Below are 16853 nucleotides of genomic sequence, written 5' to 3'. Positions count from 1 at the left end.
CTTTTGGCGAACCGACACCTATCTCGGCGGGTAATTTTACCGTCGCCCTCGCGCACTTCGCTGTACTGGCTATCGTGGCGGGTAAGTGTCCCAAAAACCTGGGACGGGACCTGCGGAAAGAAAAAAAACGCGTGTCAAATTGATCCAGCACGCAAATGTCAGATTGAACCGGCTGTCCTCAGAGTGATTAATATGGGGAGTATTCTATTTGAAATTAAGTAAACGCTAACTTTTTTTTCAAATATTTCAATAAATTAATCATTAGATCAATAATGATAGTGGAGATGATAGTGCTTTCATTAATTTCGAGATCGGTAATTCTTGTTAACTTCTTCCACTGTTCTCACAAATCGGGATTCACCGGAAAATGGTGAAAAGTCATCTCCGGATTTTTCGCTTTACTGCGACCGCAATTTTTGACCTTGCACTTCATGATAATGGATTCACAAAAAAAATTTGAAAGTTCAATTCTTGTTTGTTCTGTAAAAAAGTCATGTCATTTCTTGAACTACACCAAGTATTAGTGTGTGTGAATCGAAGAAGTAAGATATAACAAACAAAAAGAAAGAATAAGAAAACACGAATCCGCAGGTCCCGTCCCAGCCAAAAACCAAACACGTAATCTGGCGCACGTCTGTATATCGCCGTGGTTCGTCACTGCCTCGCTCACGATGGCTGCCTTCCCTCCTCCGTGTAAACAAACACACACCAGCATAATTGCATCTGTCATCGCCGATGCGCAGCATTATCGGCATAGATTTTTCAGCAAAAGAAGAGCGGTGGCCTATCTAATATCTATGTTATGCATACAGAAATATGAACCAAAATTTACTACACCTATTTAGATCATGAAAATTGTTCACCAAAGCTAAAACAAACAAAATTTACGAGAAAAAGTGAACGATCATAAGGAACAGGGTGTATGTTATTTCAATAATACACACTACGGACAAAGTACGAAAAACTTGATATATTTCCACCCAGTGCTAAATTGTTATCTGACGGGTTACAAATTAAATAATGTTCCCTTGGGAAGTTCATCTAAGAACGAAATGGTAAGCTGAAAAAAACTACACCGGCGTAGGCCATGTTTCCTACGCCGGTGTAGTTTTTTTTTCAGCTTACCAACGTAAAAATATTCGCTGAGATGGAGAGGCTATTTGCCGGAATCGACGAGCGAAAAATTTACAATAAGATTAATGACATATAAGAAGGTAAACCAAAGTAATTTTTGCGTAACTTTTGTTGGCTATTTCCGGTAAATTTAAGACAAAGAGAGTTGGGCGTTTCTTCCAAGTATACCGTATGCTCGGTGAGAGAGCATAACTCATCATCATGTTTTGCCATCGACGTCGACAAAAAATTCGACAATCCCTACCCTACTGCCAGCATGAAGCCCAGTTTGCTTTCTCATCTCGTACATATCAAGAGGCAAAAACCGCACCGATGCGAATAGCATACTAACAGTAACATACGGCTACATCATACGAGGCATATAGTACCAATAACGTTCAACTCCTTGGCCGAGTCAGAAAGTTTCGTGGCGAAAAACAGCATGCAACACGACATCGAATTTATTTTTTTTTTGGCAATGCGCACTAGTACGGATTATATTAAAAGATTTATGTCGAAGTGTGGAGAAGTGGAATCCGTTACAAATAACTCTTGAACTGGCAAATGAATTTTTCCCTGGTATTCTCAACGGTGTTCGGGTGGTGCGAATGCAGCTGAACCAACCTATACCTTCTAGCTTGACATTCAAGGGGCAGATCACTCCAAGGCATTAAATACACATACCCTGGGCAGACGCCCACATGACAGTTTTGTAATCAACCGGTACACTACGGTAAGCCAGACGTCTAAACAACCAAAGGAAATTCATCTAATACAACCAGCATTAACGCACCTAACATCTAGGGAAGTAATAAACAGAAAAGAAAACGCCTATATCAGAGTCACTCAAAAACACAAAAAGTACCAAACATCTAACAGCGAAAATGAAAGCTCTAGCGACGACGACATGGACGCAAACATCAGAGGGTAACGTTGACCATTACTCACCACCGAGAAAGAAATTTAACACAAGGAGCAGTAAAGCAGTGCCTGGATATACATTTTTTTTATTTCATTGATGTGGAACTTACGCCTTTCTTTAATATACTTGGTATATTTTTGAATATTTTCCGTTACCGATAGCAACAGTGAAAAGCTGAATTGCATACGATTGCAAAAGTTATGATTGTTAAACTGTAAACCACGAATCAAATCACAGCTAATGACTTCTTTTACAAAATCATTTTCATCGTAATTAATTTGTTATTGAATACTCTACGACATCGCTGGGAATATTTCCTAACAGGTCACAATAATTGACGTTGAAAAACAACTCGGCAATTTCTACTGCCAAACATTTTGAAACAGTAGAATTTATTGTGGAGAAGTACATGTTTGTGAGCTGTACACGGCTGGTGGATGAATCTGTTTGTATCGTTACTTGCCATCCCATTATTTCATTTCTGATGGTTAGAAAATAGCACCAGAGAGCAGACATCCATGATCGAACAAAATATTTAAAAAACGTGTGTAAACATTTGAATTGATATACGATAAATACTAGCGCCGCCACATCAACTTATCCCAACTATCCGTCAAACCCATTCCGGAACCGGTTCGACATCCTGAATGGATTCCGTATGGAATCTTGCTTAAAGAAAACAATCGATTTCGACACTATCGGTTGATGCATTTGAGCTGGAATTCATACTGGAAATCCGAACCGGTTCCGGACTTGTTTGACTGGGTAGAGGAATAACCGCTGTCAATTCAGTCGAACTCAGCCACAAAAAAAAACATGACGACAGGAGCGCACCTGGTTTGGATAACCCAACTACTGAAGATGGACGTCTGTTCTCCGTAATAGCATACACAACGAAAAAGCGGATTTTAAAATATCCGACCGAAGCAAGTTCGTGATTTATTACCGCTAATTTCATGCACCGAGGCGCACATCTTGAACAGAAAGAACTGCGATTATATTTGGTTTCTATTAGTTAACCTTGTTGTAATAATTAGTTTGTGCAGCTCAGTGCTAGTAACGAGTGCCACCCAGAGCATATTTACTTTGGAATACTAATTAGCCCTTATCTGCGTTATCAAACCATCAACCAAGAATTAAATTCGAACATCTATTCCTTCACAAATTATAGTTTTCATTCCGATCGGTCGAAATTAGCATACACAAACTAGTTTCATTGGATGGCCAGTCTCTTTGCTCATTTTGTACGGGTCTGCAGTTTCCTGTTGATCGAACCCATTATATGCTGAGAAAGGGTTATTATGCCGGAGCATCCGTCTACACGCAGAATTTTATTTATGCATCGATAGCATAGTTTTCTATCTGCCTCTCGTTTCTTCTGCTGTAAATTTTATGCATTGGACATATTCGACCTATCCACTAATGGAATGCTTACTAGAAGTATATGCATGAAAATGCATAAAATTCACAGCAGAAGAAAAGAGACGGAACGAGAAAGTACGTTTTTGTTTCTCTGTGTAGGCCGTTTACAGAGGGGCGGCGAGAAGGTGAGCAGGGACTGGTACTGACAGTTGGGTGCTAAATGCGAGAAACCAGTTTGCAGCATATCAAATGGAGCCTGTCAGAGTAAAAGCAGGCAGTCGGTGCCGATCCGCTCGGCTTGCACTCTGACATCCTTCCTTTGATTTGCAGCAAGCAGGTTTCTCACATCTCGCATTCTAATGTCAGTACAAGCGACTGTTAGGGTGCTTACAGAGTGGCGGCGAGAAGCTGAGCTGGCGCCAGAACTGACATTAGAATGCGAGAAACTTGCCTGCAACAAAGTAAAAGGATGATGTCAGAGTGAAAGCGCTCGGCTTTCACTCTGACATGGTGTGCAAGCAGGTTTCTCGCATCTCGCATTCTAATGTCAGTACCAGCCCCAGCTGGTTGCCACCTCTGGAGAGGCTTTAACCCGGAGATTTTCACTGAACTGGGGGGTGGTGGATTTTGAGTGGAACGAGACAGAAATTGGAATCAAAGTGATTGCTAGGCATTTTAAAGCACTTTAATCGCTTTTTATTACCACGTTAAAGTAAAACTGTAAATTTTTCATGCTTGAGAACGGTTTATCGGTTTTATGTGGTGTAGTATTTCACTTCCCCGTTAAGTGCCAGGAATACAAAAGCACCAGCTACTCTCACTGTGGAGGTCGAACGAGCATTGCTCTCCTCCACAACTAACAGGAGAAGGAGAGCAAAGGAGGCAGAGCTGCGACATCACACTATATGGTGTCGGTTATTCGTCACCAACCAATTTTAATTTCGCAACAAACGGGCAAAACTCACCTCCCTAGCCCAGTTAAGGATCGCTGCTGGAGTAGCAACAACACTGCAAGAACTCGTTTGATGTTGACCTAGTCAGTTGGATTAAAACAAATCTGCCAGACCTTAGTGCCGCTGGTGATAAGCACCACTAAGAGTGAAATGATTTGGTAAAATTGCAGTAAAATAACTTTTTTACACCATTTTGAGCCACTTAGTGGAATGCAACATTTCAATTCCATATTAAATTTGCAAAAGGGCGAATAAGATTTGTAAACAAACTTTTATTTTGATGGTATCTCTTAATTTACTATAATTTCGAAGCAGAAAACAATTGAAATTACTTCTACGAAGGGTAAAAATTTACATTTACACATATTTTTCATGAAAATACACTCTGCAGCAGACTAATGAGCGAAACAAGTTTGTTTACAAAAAACACTTTCGCCCTTTTGACGAATTAATATTGAATTGTAGCACATAGCGAAATATTACTTTCCTTAACCCTCCGGAAGTCCATTAATTCCAAAAAAATTGAACCTATGCTTCTTCCCACCAAACTCGGAGAAATTGATGTAAAACCCGGAGATCGCTTCCGAAAACCGGAGTCTCCGGGTCAAACCCGGAGGGGTGGGAACCCTATTCTCGCCGCCACTCTGTAGGCGGCCATAGACTGTTTCGCCGCCGAAAAAACAACAAAAAACAATTAACAATTCGAAATAACGAAGAGCTGAACAAATTGCTCTCCTGCGTGACCATTGCCCAAGAAGGTTGCTCCCTAAATTTTCCACCTGCACGGTGTTGTATTATCTGTCGAAATGATAGCGAAAAATCGAAGATTTTCAGTTAAATTTCTGTGCAATTCGCGGGATTGTTTACATCACAGAACCTGTGTGTAATTTTCCACAATAATTTCACGCGCTTGCTTCGCCATCTGCATCCGGGTAGCGAAAAATATTTCCCACATTGCAACTTGGCACACAGTGAGACGAAATCAAAAAGCCGAACCTACGGCGAGTAGAAAGAGAACTATGAGTCGCAAGTAATGCGACTCTCCTGTTGATGGGATTGAGAAAATTACCTGCCGCGGTCATTGTGGATCGGCTTTCCACTGTACGAGTCACAGTCTATAGAGAGCAGTTGCGCAAAGAGTGAAGTCAAGAAAAGCCTACCTATGGAGCACATTTGAAATCCATCTTTGATACCTCTGCAGCAAAGTTGGATTCTAATTTTGCTAGATAGGTAGACTTTTTTCGGCTTCACCTTCTGCACACTTTTTGCGTACCTTTATACTAAGGCCTTTGGTACGAGTATACTTGGCATGCAGCGATCCGCACTAGATCTGTTGTCCTGTGTCAATAAGAACTTGTACTGGCTGTGCGACGATTATGTTTGCTGTTTCAACACGTAGGTACAGCAATCCGATTTCGCTGCTCCCATCGTGGACATATCAAAATTATAAAAAGCTGTAGACAATTTCAACGCAATCCTCTCAAATTTCTCGAGCCGCATTGAGACTCACTTTCCGGCTAATTTTGGCTCTGTAGCGCAAAGGGGGCTGTTTGTCAAGCGACTTCCAGAGGATCTGCCCACTCCAAACGAACTCGAATAATGCGAAAATTCGTGCCATACAGTAAAGGAAATTGTTGCTGTGACCCAAGAATGCCTCGGCACTAGCGACACACCCAAAGCAATTTTGTTGATCAAAAAGAATACCGATCTCACGAAACTAATTTTGTTTTCTTCCGAACGAACTGTAGGACGCTGCATTCAAAGTGTCTACTTGACCGACTGGAGTACTCGTTCGTGAATTTAATTTCGACCAGTCAAAGCATTATTGTTGAAGCCCTCGATCCCCCCGTCACAGTATAGCCACTGTAGCCAACGTTCACCAGTCATCCCGGTCCTGTGTGCGGAAGTGGAGGAAGGGTCTCCCGAAATTCCTACTGCGGCAAGTATATATCCATTTTGAATAGTTCAAGCGCTGAAATTTTCCCCAATTCCAGTTCACCGTTCAAATGCTTTATATCAGCACCAGATTCCGCTTTTCCTGCTAGTAACCGACAGCTGGGGCCCTATTCTCACAGTCACGTCACCTAGTGACTAGAACAAAATTTCCTTCTAGTCACTAGGTGACGTGACTGTGAGAATAGGGCCCCTGTTTACGAGAGGTACCTAGTCCAGCTGCAATTGCATACATTCCACGAAATCTCGTCTCTTCGGCCACCGGGATGGCATACTTAGCACCAATCGTGAGGAAACCCTTAGTCTCCGAATCACAGTCGAGTTCTTTCAACCAACGACCAGCAGCCGTCCCGGTCCTGTGGAGGAGATGGGACTGGGAGTCTCCCGCAAACCTACAGCAAGCAAGTATAATGCATCTGTGAGCTCTTCCTTGCCTCAAAATCCTTCAACTTCCAACCTTGGTCAACAACGGGATAAGCTTCTACTATACTACCAAAACGTTGGTGGTATCAATTCAACCGTTAAGGAATATCGCTATGCAGTCTCCGATAAGAGTTTTAGCATCATCGTTTTCGTCGAAACGTGGTTAAACGATAGAACGCTTTCTATTCAGGTATTCGGTACTGTTTCGTTGCGACCAGAACCTTAGAAATAGACGAAAATCTACAGGATGTGATGTATTAGTAGCAGTTATTCGCGGTTTGCACGAATTGTCGAGAAGCCTTGGTGAGATTTCCTCGAGCAGGTCTGGACGATAATCGAGCTTGGTGACCGTAAGTTTTACTTGTGTGCGTTGTACTCCGTACCTGATCGAGCCCGTGACATTGAATATGTTGACGCACACTGTAGCTCAGTTTTTACTCTCCTCGAAGATGCTAAATCGGTTGGTGAGATCATCGTACTAGGAGATTTCAATCTTCCCAGTGTTACGTGGAAATTTTCCCGCGATGGATTTCTTTACCCGGATTCCGATCCCTCCGTTCTTCACTCAGGGGCGGTGAGGCTTCTTGACAGCTCCAGCTCAGCCACGTTACTGCAAATTAATTCCATTACCAACGAGAATAACCGTCACCTTGACCTTTGTTTTGTTAGCGATCAGGTTTCTGCTACATCTGTAGTGATGGCTTCCTCTCCTCTTGTGAAACCAGTATCACATCATCCTCCATTGATGTTTCCCCGTTTCCAACGACTTCCACAAACTGATCATCGCAGTATCGCTGACTTTTTCTCCACTCTCAATTAGCTAACTATTCTGGACCCCGAAGATGTTGATAACGCAGTTCAAACATGTTCCAATGTTTTGGCTTATGTTATTGACAAACACGTCATTTTCACCATCACGACTTAGCACGCATCGCCCAAGGGATTGGCGTCTACTTCTTGGCATAGCTTCTTATGGTATTCTGATTTGCTAAGCTTGATCTCCCGATTTAAAGCGGCCACACCTTTCGGAAACGCTGCCTTGCGTTCAACTCTATCTGGGTCGATTACTGCTCTCTGAGCCTGTCGTATCCTGGCGGCAATTCGACGTCATCTCACTGCGCGGCTTGGGGACGGTAACTCTATTCGCCGGGGCCCTGCTACTACTCCAGCGCATTCGTCCTTGCAGCACGATTTCCGCTGTTGTTCTGGATATCACCTCTACTGCGGGCGAACCGGTAGCACGCCGAGGTTGGTTTTACGATTCCCGGTGGAGCCTGACTTCCGATACGATGGCGCCCGAACAATCCGAAATCACTTCTTCGTCTCACATTAACTAGTCTCCCGCGGAGGGAGTTCTCCCGAAACCGATTCTTCTGTTGCTCTCTAATCTCCTTCATGGACCAAACGGTAGGGTGCCAAGGTTGGTCCAGCGATTCCGGTGGAGCCTGTCGTCTAATTCGCTGCGTCCCAATGACACAAACTCGTTGCTACAGCGCATAATACAGTCGTGATTCGCTGGTTGGACACTTTTTAACTGGACCGCTTTTTAGTTGGACCTCCGCTAGTTGGACCATTGTCCAACTAAAAAGCATCTGAATGTCAAAATCTTATGTCAAATTTACTTTGACAATCAATCTGACAATTATTAGAGATGTGAATAGATGCAATTACACTACTAACGTCTCCTTTGGAGAGTTTTTGGCATCTGTCAGTCAGATTCGTTGGTTGGACAGACTTACTCAATTGGACCCCAGCGGAGGATCTAGTCTACTTCGACCGAGAGATCCCCGGCGGATGAATTTCTCCTGCATCCGATTTGTTGTTTCGCAGCGGCTTTCTGTCCGTTTCACTACTCTGTTGACAGTGTCCAAGGTATGTTAGTCTTGGCACATCTCCTCAACGATATTGTCGACTGTTTCGCCGAGCATACCCTTCGCGCCTTTTCGAACCGAGGGCTTTCGAAGACCACGGGTTTTGATGTCTCCAGTAAATTCACGCATTCCGGACAAAGGGGAAACGAAGCATGTCCAAACCGGTACTTCCGGAAGCAGCCATCCCCGGACAAAATCTGAGTTAGATGAAAGCTCTTTTCTACATCCACGTCTACACATTTTGGATTACTTGGTGGGTCCCTATTCATTTTCTACGCATTGTGCTACTCTTACTGCCACTTAACAACCCAGTCTGCTCTGACCAGTCTTAGTCAGTCAGTGATACAGATGGGGATCATCCCGGCAATGACGCATGCCGCTTCCGACCATATCGACACAGCGATTAAGCGAAACATGCTCGTTAGCTTCGTTCTTGCCACTGCGTTAGCTGTCTCCGATGTCTTCTCTCAAAGTGGCTGTTGAAATTTAACTAATTACCGACCAACACAGCCAGGTGCTTCGCATCGATGGAATTGAGTATCCCCCGACTCTGATCACGACACGCTGGATTTTTTCACGGTTGCTGACCAGTACTACCTCCGACTGGTGGTAAACAAGCTGCAACTTGACATCAGCCATGCAAATTTCAATGACGACAATCTTCTCAGCCGTCAACATCTCCAATTCCGCTATCATCGGGAAGACAAAACCATCTTTATAGCCACCAATCTCAACTATCCTGGGTAGTTCCAGTGTTAACAATCCGTTGTACATTATATTTTACAGCATTGGGTCAGGTGCGCAGCTCTGTGATATTCCCGCTTCTATAATCTCTATAATCTAATCGACCTTTGTCCCATATTCGTCTCGTAGACCAGCACTCGGTTTGGGAAATATTTTTGCAGAACCTGACAGTGGTGGTCCGGAATCCATACTCTGTGCAGCGCTACAGCAATAGTCACCCAACTGGCACCGTTGAAAGCGATCTTCACCTCGATCGTCACCATGGAGTAGTAGCGATACCCCTCCTCTTTTGCTTCATTGCTTTCTACGCGCTTGCGATAACTGTCAATATCCCTTTCCCGAATCCGGACTGCCTCTTCGATAGCCCGTTCACAGTTTCCGCGCAGTTCACCAGCCTGACCCTTTCCGTTTCCAGAAATGTACCAAGAGTATCCAACAGGCATATGGGCCGAAACGATGCTGGATCTTCTGATGGCTGCCCTGGTTTTGGTAGCAGCACCAGTTTCAGGATCTTCCATCTAGTCGAGAAGTAGCCTTCGAAATTTCTGAACTTGTCCGGAAAAGACAGGAACGCGGTCTTCAGTGCCACGTTGGGGATACCGTCCAGAACGAGAGCTTTCGTCGCATTCGGTCCTTTGGCCACTGTAAGGAGTTAGTCGTTGGAGACCCGGTTGTCAGCGATATTTTCACCTTCTGCATTGACGTAAGTCGTAGGCGGCCATGCGGTTGGATCGTGTTTCGAGAACAGACCATTCACAATATTTTTCAGCTAGCGCGCATTTCAGCTGGCGTCTTTGGCTCTTTATCGTGAACAACACAACACGGTAAGCGTTGTCGACTTCTCCGCACAGCTCCATGTCGCAGGTAGACTTGCTCAGCACTATCTCACGTTCGACGATGGCCATGACCGCCCGAAGAAGTTATGCTGTTCCCTGACTGCCTCAAGTCTATGAACGTGTCTTCCTGCTTTTGGGAAGGTAGCACGGAGGGTGCTCAGCCTTCCGTTCCACTAATACGCTGGACACCGGTAACGCCACACGACCTCGATACTGTGTCCAACAGCTCATCACCATTCGGATTTGGAGCGATGCTGTTTGCAAGTAAAGCTTCAAGAAACTTTCTTGTCAACGTTTTTTTTTACACTATCATTACAGCTCCGTCAACCAATGGTGTAGTGGACCGGTTGCTGGTCGCTATGTGTGTACTGCTCCCTAACTCATCAATTCATGTCATCCATAGGTGACGGCCTGCAAAATGTTACATCGATGTTGGATTCCTCGACCGTCTTTACCATATGTGCAAACGGAACCTTAACCCTCCGGAAGTCGCGTTTGTATGTACAGCATCCGATTGTTCTGCTCTGGTGTCCACCTTGGAGGAGCATAATAAATAAGTACGAATACACCGTTGATTTTGGCGAACACGAAGCCTTCATGTGTGCTATCCAGCGTCTCACGAACAGGGAAACCGCCCATCACTTGGATTCCCACCCTGTTACCGTTATCTGAAGGAACACGATACGGCTTTGCAATAATTGCAACGTCGTTTCTGTTGGCGACTTCCGCGATATTTGCAGATGTTACAATGATTGAGCCTAGGCAGGGTTATCTCCATCATTGTTAGTCTTTCTTCGCTTTTTGATATGCAGGGCATTTGAGTCTCCAGCAACGTGTCCCTTTGCTCTTTTTCTACACAATGCAGACCTGTCCGAGCTTTTGCAATTGCTATCCGGATGTCCAAAATCCTCCGTTAGTCGAATCGCCGCCGTTTGGGTGCCTCCATACGAGTTCCTAATCCGCATCGTCACTGATACATCTGACTAATATGTGTCGTTGGATAATTTCGGAATTGAATAAAACTTATATTTAAAAATGGTAGCATTGTTTCATTCATACTAAGTAGTCATATTAATTTATTTTTAACGCTCTTACAAAAATATTACCGCTGACGCCAATCTCTGCTATCTATCATGTTCGGTTAGAATCGTTCAGTGATCATTTGTAGGTAGGTATAAGTGACGAAAATATTACCCTATTTGAATCGTCTTGAATAGATAAGTATTGTAATATATATTGCTATTAGTTGGTGCAAGGCTGCTGTATTTCAGCGGAAAAATCGCAAACCGTCTTAAAATTATCTACAAGTTCTCTATCTCCTGAATTCAAACACTAAATAAATAAATATAAAAAAAATATTACAATCCGATTTGCGGTTCCATTTCGACCGTGGTAATATATTTACAAATAAAATTGACTGTTGGATAACATTTAAATTAAAACAAAGTTCGAATCAAGTGATGGGTGCAGTTATACAGGAATGCAGTTTCCTCATAGTTATTATGAACATCACCGCTCAGTACAACTAAATATTCAAGGCCGCCAATTTCTAGGCCGTTCCACACCATGTTATAATCTCATTAAGTAGCCAAAAGCAACGGCTCATGTTCGAACAATGCAATGTAATCGCAGCACCCCCAGTTCTAATTTGTGTAAATTTTTGCTAACCCGAGATGGGTCGGGATGGGGCCCGATTCATTATTACACTAAAATAAATGGTGGAATTTTAAAATCACCCGTAACCAATCACTGCCTGCGCATATTTCCAGAACATTTTTCTAGAGTGAAATGAATTCGATCAACTTGAACAGTTAGGTTTAGCTTGTTTCCAGTTATATTATTATAGTATATTTTACGATATAGTTTTGCTTTCGCTCATAAGTAGTACGTTAAAACTATTAAATCTATGGACTTGTTGAGTTCGGCAAATTTGTATTTTGTGTAGTTTTGTTAAAACAAGAAAAAAACGTTTGTTGCATTTTACGCTACCTTGTTGCTAGCTCTTATATCATGCTACCCGCGGTTAGTTTATTAGTTTAGAAAATATATCATATTTTTGGTTTAAATATACTTATGGTTTTGCGCCATGCTCTTATCGATTTTTTTGTATTGTATTCCGTAGTTTTAATGTGTCACCCGTGGTTCAATAAACAAAGCTATTTTGCTTCCATTTATAAAAAAATCACCATTCGTAATGTTTGCTCTTAAAACGGTGTTTACATCAATGGACAAAATGACAATGGCACGTTTGGTTACTGTTTCATTTTTCGTCTAGCTCATGTTAGATTTATTTTGGAAGGTACGATTGATTTTGATGAGAAACTTATCTGTAAATAGGAATTATATGTAAATTTAGGATATCATAAGTTTAAAAATTAACCATCTTCAAACTGAATGAATAGAATTTACAACCGTGTAATTGGAAAAGTGGTCTTGTTGAGAAGATTTTTGGAGTGTTGTAGTCCAGCGCCGTTAGAAATGCAAAGGCGATTAAACGTCGATAACAAATGTGTGATTTTTTTTCCCACAGACGCAAATTTGACTAACCATTTTTCAAATGTACAGCTAGTTTTTGTAAAAAACATGGCTGCATTCTGAGCAAAGGGTATGTCCTGCTGAAGCTTCGAATGGTACTGCTCGTCTCTCAAATAATGACAACTTGCAGGCGTTCGGGTTATCAGACGATCCTCTTGGGAATAATGTGAAGAAATTTCAGGAATCGACTATTGACGCAGACTTGAATGGTAAACTGACGATTTTTTACCAGAACGTCCGAGGCCTACGCATAAGAATCGAAGAAATTTTCCTAGCAATCTCTTCTTCCCATTACGACATAATTGTTCTCACCAAGACCTGCTTAGACGACAGGATGCATTCTCGGCAGCTTTTTGGCGATACATATGCTGTTTATAGAAACGATCGCAGTTTTGTGAATAGCCGTAAATCACGCGGAGGGGGCGTACTCATCGCCGTATCTACTGCATTGAATAGTTTCGTCGATCCAACACCTGTTGACGTTTCGCTGGAACAGTTGTTCGTTAAACTGAAGCTACCTGACCGTTTTTGTCAGCATTGGTGTAATTTATTTACCACCTGATCGTAAGAGAGACCTAGTCAGTGCAAACAACTATATCCACTCGATTAATGCTGTTTGCTCTTGCCTTGGAAATAATGATTGCGCATTATTGTTTGGAGACTACAATCAGTCTGGCCTCATTTGGGACCTGTAGTCAACCTGCTTCGATCTTATATTTTTACCACTTGCGCTGCGCTTTTTGATGGATTCAGCTTCAACTGTCTAAAACAATTGAAAATCGTTACGGTCATATCCTGGACTTTGTCCTATTGAATGAGACAGCACTAGCCCACTGTCAGATCCACGAACCTGCTGGATCTATTTCTGTGATTGATGCAAATCATCCTCCCGTAGAAGTTATTATCTGTCTGTCATTTTTGAGCATATCCCGAATGATCTTGGTCTTAACTTTCACCGAGCTGATTTATTGGTACTTGCATCAGCACTCCTTCATGCAGTTCGGCATTCACTCGAGCATGCGGAAGATATTGATTGTACCGTTGAATATTTCACTGCCGCGATTAACGCCCACTTGACTGATTACGTTCCTGTGTGTAGGCCAGCTCGTAAGCCACCGTGCGGTAATGCACATCTACGACATCTTAAACGACTCAGATCGAAGGCACTTTGCTTGTATTGCCGTACACGCTGTCGTTTCGCCAAATATCGTTTTGCGCTAGCGAGTAATATTTATCGATCCTATAACATTTTCTTGTACAAACACTACTCCATTCGAACACAAGCAAACCTGTTCAATAATCCCGGACAGTTTTGGAAATTCGTGAATTCCAAGCGGAAGGAGAACGGATTACCTACCGATATGTTTTTGAAGGAGCAGGGTGCTAGTCTGGCTTCATAGAAGTGTGACCTATTCGCAACTCACTTTAAAAGTGCATTCAATGAAACTATTTCATCTTCTGATCAAATTGCGCGCGCTTGTAGAGACACTCCATTGACTATTTTTCCCTTCACTGTTACAGATCGTCAGGTTATAGCAGCATTCAGCAAGCAGCAAGCTAAAATATTCAGTCACTGCTGGTCTTGACAGCATACCTTCATGTGTTCTCAAGAAATGCGCTAACGTGTTAATGGCCCCGTTGACAATTCTATTCAAAAGTTCTCTTAGACTGTGTTGTTATCCCTCCAGTTTGAAAAATTCAATTATGTTTCCTGTATTTAAATAAGGAGATTGACGAAATGTTGAAAATTTTCGAGGAATTACATCGTTGTACGCTTGTTCCAAAGTGTTTGAGATCGTAGTGAACGATGTACTCTTTGCATCCAGTCAAGGCTACATTCCCCCTGACTAACATGGATTCATACCAAAAAGAACCTCTACGAATCTCGTTCAATTCGTCTCACTCTGCTTATGAGATATGGACGCTGGTGCTCACCGGACCAGGTGTTCGCTCTTCGTCAAGTACTGCAGAAATGCCGCGAGTACAATGTGCCCACACATCATTTGTTCATCGACTTCAAAGTCGCATACGACACTATCGATCGAGATCAGCTATGGCAGATTATGCACGAGTACGGATTCCCGGACAAACTGACGCGATTAGTGAAGGCGACGATGGATCGGGTGATGTGCGTAGTACGTGTCTCAGGGACGCTCTCGAGTCCCTTCGAATCACGCAGAGGGCTACGGCAAGGTGATGGTCTCTCGTGTCTGTTATTCAACATCGCGCTGGAAGGTGTAATAACAAGAGCAGGGATCGACACGAGTGGTACGATTTTCAAAAAGTCCGTTCAGCTACTTGGCTTCGCCGATGACGTTGATATTATTGCACGAAACTTTGAGAAGATGGAGGAAGCCTACATCAGACTGAAACGAGAAGCCAAGCGCGTCGGACTTGCCATCAACACGTCGAAGACAAAGTATATGATAGGAAGAGGTTCACGAGAAGAGAATGAGAACCGCCCGCTTCGAGTTTGCATCGGTGGCGACGAAATCGAGGTGGTTGAAGAGTTCGTGTACTTGGGCTCACTGGTGACCGCCGACAATGATACCAGCAGAGAGATTCGTAGACGCATCGTGGCAGGAAATCGTGCTTACTTTGGCCTCCGCAAGACACTTCGGTCGAACAGAGTTCGCCGTCGTACGAAGTTGACCATCTACAAGACGCTGATTAGACCGGTAGTTCTCTACGGGCACGAGACCTGGACCATGCTCGTGGAGGACCAACGCGCACTTGGTGTCTTCGAACAGAAAGTGCTGCGTACCATCTACGGTGGAGTGCAGATTGAAGACGGCACATGGAGACGGCGAATGAACCATGAGTTGCATCAGCTGTTGGGGGAGCCACCCATCTGTCATACCGCGAAAATCGGACGACTACGGTGGGCCGGGCACGTAGCCAGAATGTCGGACAATAGCCCGGTGAAAACGGTTCTCAATTGCAATCCGACCGGTACAAGAAGACGTGGCGCGCAGCGAGCACGATGGATCGACCAGGTGGAAGACGATTTGCGGACCCTTCGCAGATTGCGTGGCTGGCGACGCGCGGCCATGGACCGAGTGGAATGGAGGAATCTTTTGTATACGGCACAGGCCACTTCGGCCTTAAACTGTTAATAAATAAATAAACGCTGGTGCTCAGATCGATACGGTATATACTGACTTGAAATCAGCGTTTGACAGAACTGACCACTTTTAGAAAGATTGAAGATTATAGGCGTTTCTATTGATCTGATTCGTTGGCTCGAAGCGTATCTCAGTGATCGTCAACTTATAGTGAAAATTGGATGCGCATCTCGTTCACAAACAAGACGGGTGTTCCTCAGTGAAGTAATTAAGTAATACATGATGATCAAATGCATCCGAGATTGCTTAGTTTTACAAAAGCTCTTGGACAGATTCAATGACTGATGTTTCATAAACTTGCCAACAATCAGTATTCACAAATACACTGTAATATCGTATCACCGCAAGCATAAGTCATTTTTTTATATAATTAATATATTTGTTTTTAGCCCAAATGCGGTAGCTCGACGAGGCCGATTGTTCGTATTTTACAATAAATAAAAAAAAACAACTAAGTCAAGTTTTTTGTCTCGTTTAGACGCAGCTTTCTGCTGCGTGTTGAGATCCTTTTTCTAGGGGGCGAAAGATTGCCAGTGTTGTCCACTGCAATTTGAGGTTCGGTCCGTTTGTCTTCTTTCGCGTTGTCGTTCATGTCCATGTCCTCATCCGTAGTACTTTCCTGCTGCTCGCGGTCAGATGTTCCAGTTTGTGTCTTACTCTTATCGGTCGTTATTGTATGTTCGTATTTTTCGGCATTCGTTTTGTTGTTGTTGTTGCTGGTTGTTGGTGCTTGATCCGGAGATGTTGGTTTTGCAGCTGTTAGTGATTTAGCGTAAGATGGTTCTGGGCTGATTTCAGTTGGATTGGTTAAGTTTTCCTTGACAGTTTCTACGCAAGGTTTTCCGAGGTGTAGCTTCTTCGTGCAGAGCTGGCAGGTAGGAATTTGCCCTGGGTACGTGACTAGTGATGTCTGTTGAATGAGAGCATCGTCCCTTCCTAACACTGTGAAGCTTAAGTATGAGGGAATCGGCTTGGTCACACGCATTCTCACCACACGAACACCGTTAGGGATGCCC

At 43.4% G+C, this 16853-nt stretch overlaps 1 protein-coding gene across 2 annotated transcripts in view; it reads right to left on the bottom strand.

Annotated features, from left to right (window-relative positions):
- The window catches only part of LOC131683722 (rho GTPase-activating protein gacU), a 267647-nt gene that overhangs the window by 205335 nt on the left and 45459 nt on the right, over positions 1-16853 (bottom strand). Inside the window, exon 9 of one of the 2 annotated variants that reach the window (XM_058965989.1) lies at positions 11207-12504. The exons of the other annotated variant lie outside the window; for it this stretch is intronic. Within the exon in view, the coding sequence (XP_058821972.1) occupies positions 12454-12504 (51 nt within the window). The 3' untranslated portion in view covers positions 11207-12453. Of the gene's footprint in view, positions 1-11206; positions 12505-16853 lie in introns of those variants that run through there. 2 annotated transcript variants of the gene reach the window in all.

Source organism: Topomyia yanbarensis, chromosome 1, assembly GCF_030247195.1.
Source record: "Topomyia yanbarensis strain Yona2022 chromosome 1, ASM3024719v1, whole genome shotgun sequence".
NCBI classification, from domain to species: domain Eukaryota; kingdom Metazoa; phylum Arthropoda; class Insecta; order Diptera; family Culicidae; genus Topomyia; species Topomyia yanbarensis.
This window is presented reverse-complemented; position numbering and strand designations above follow the sequence as displayed.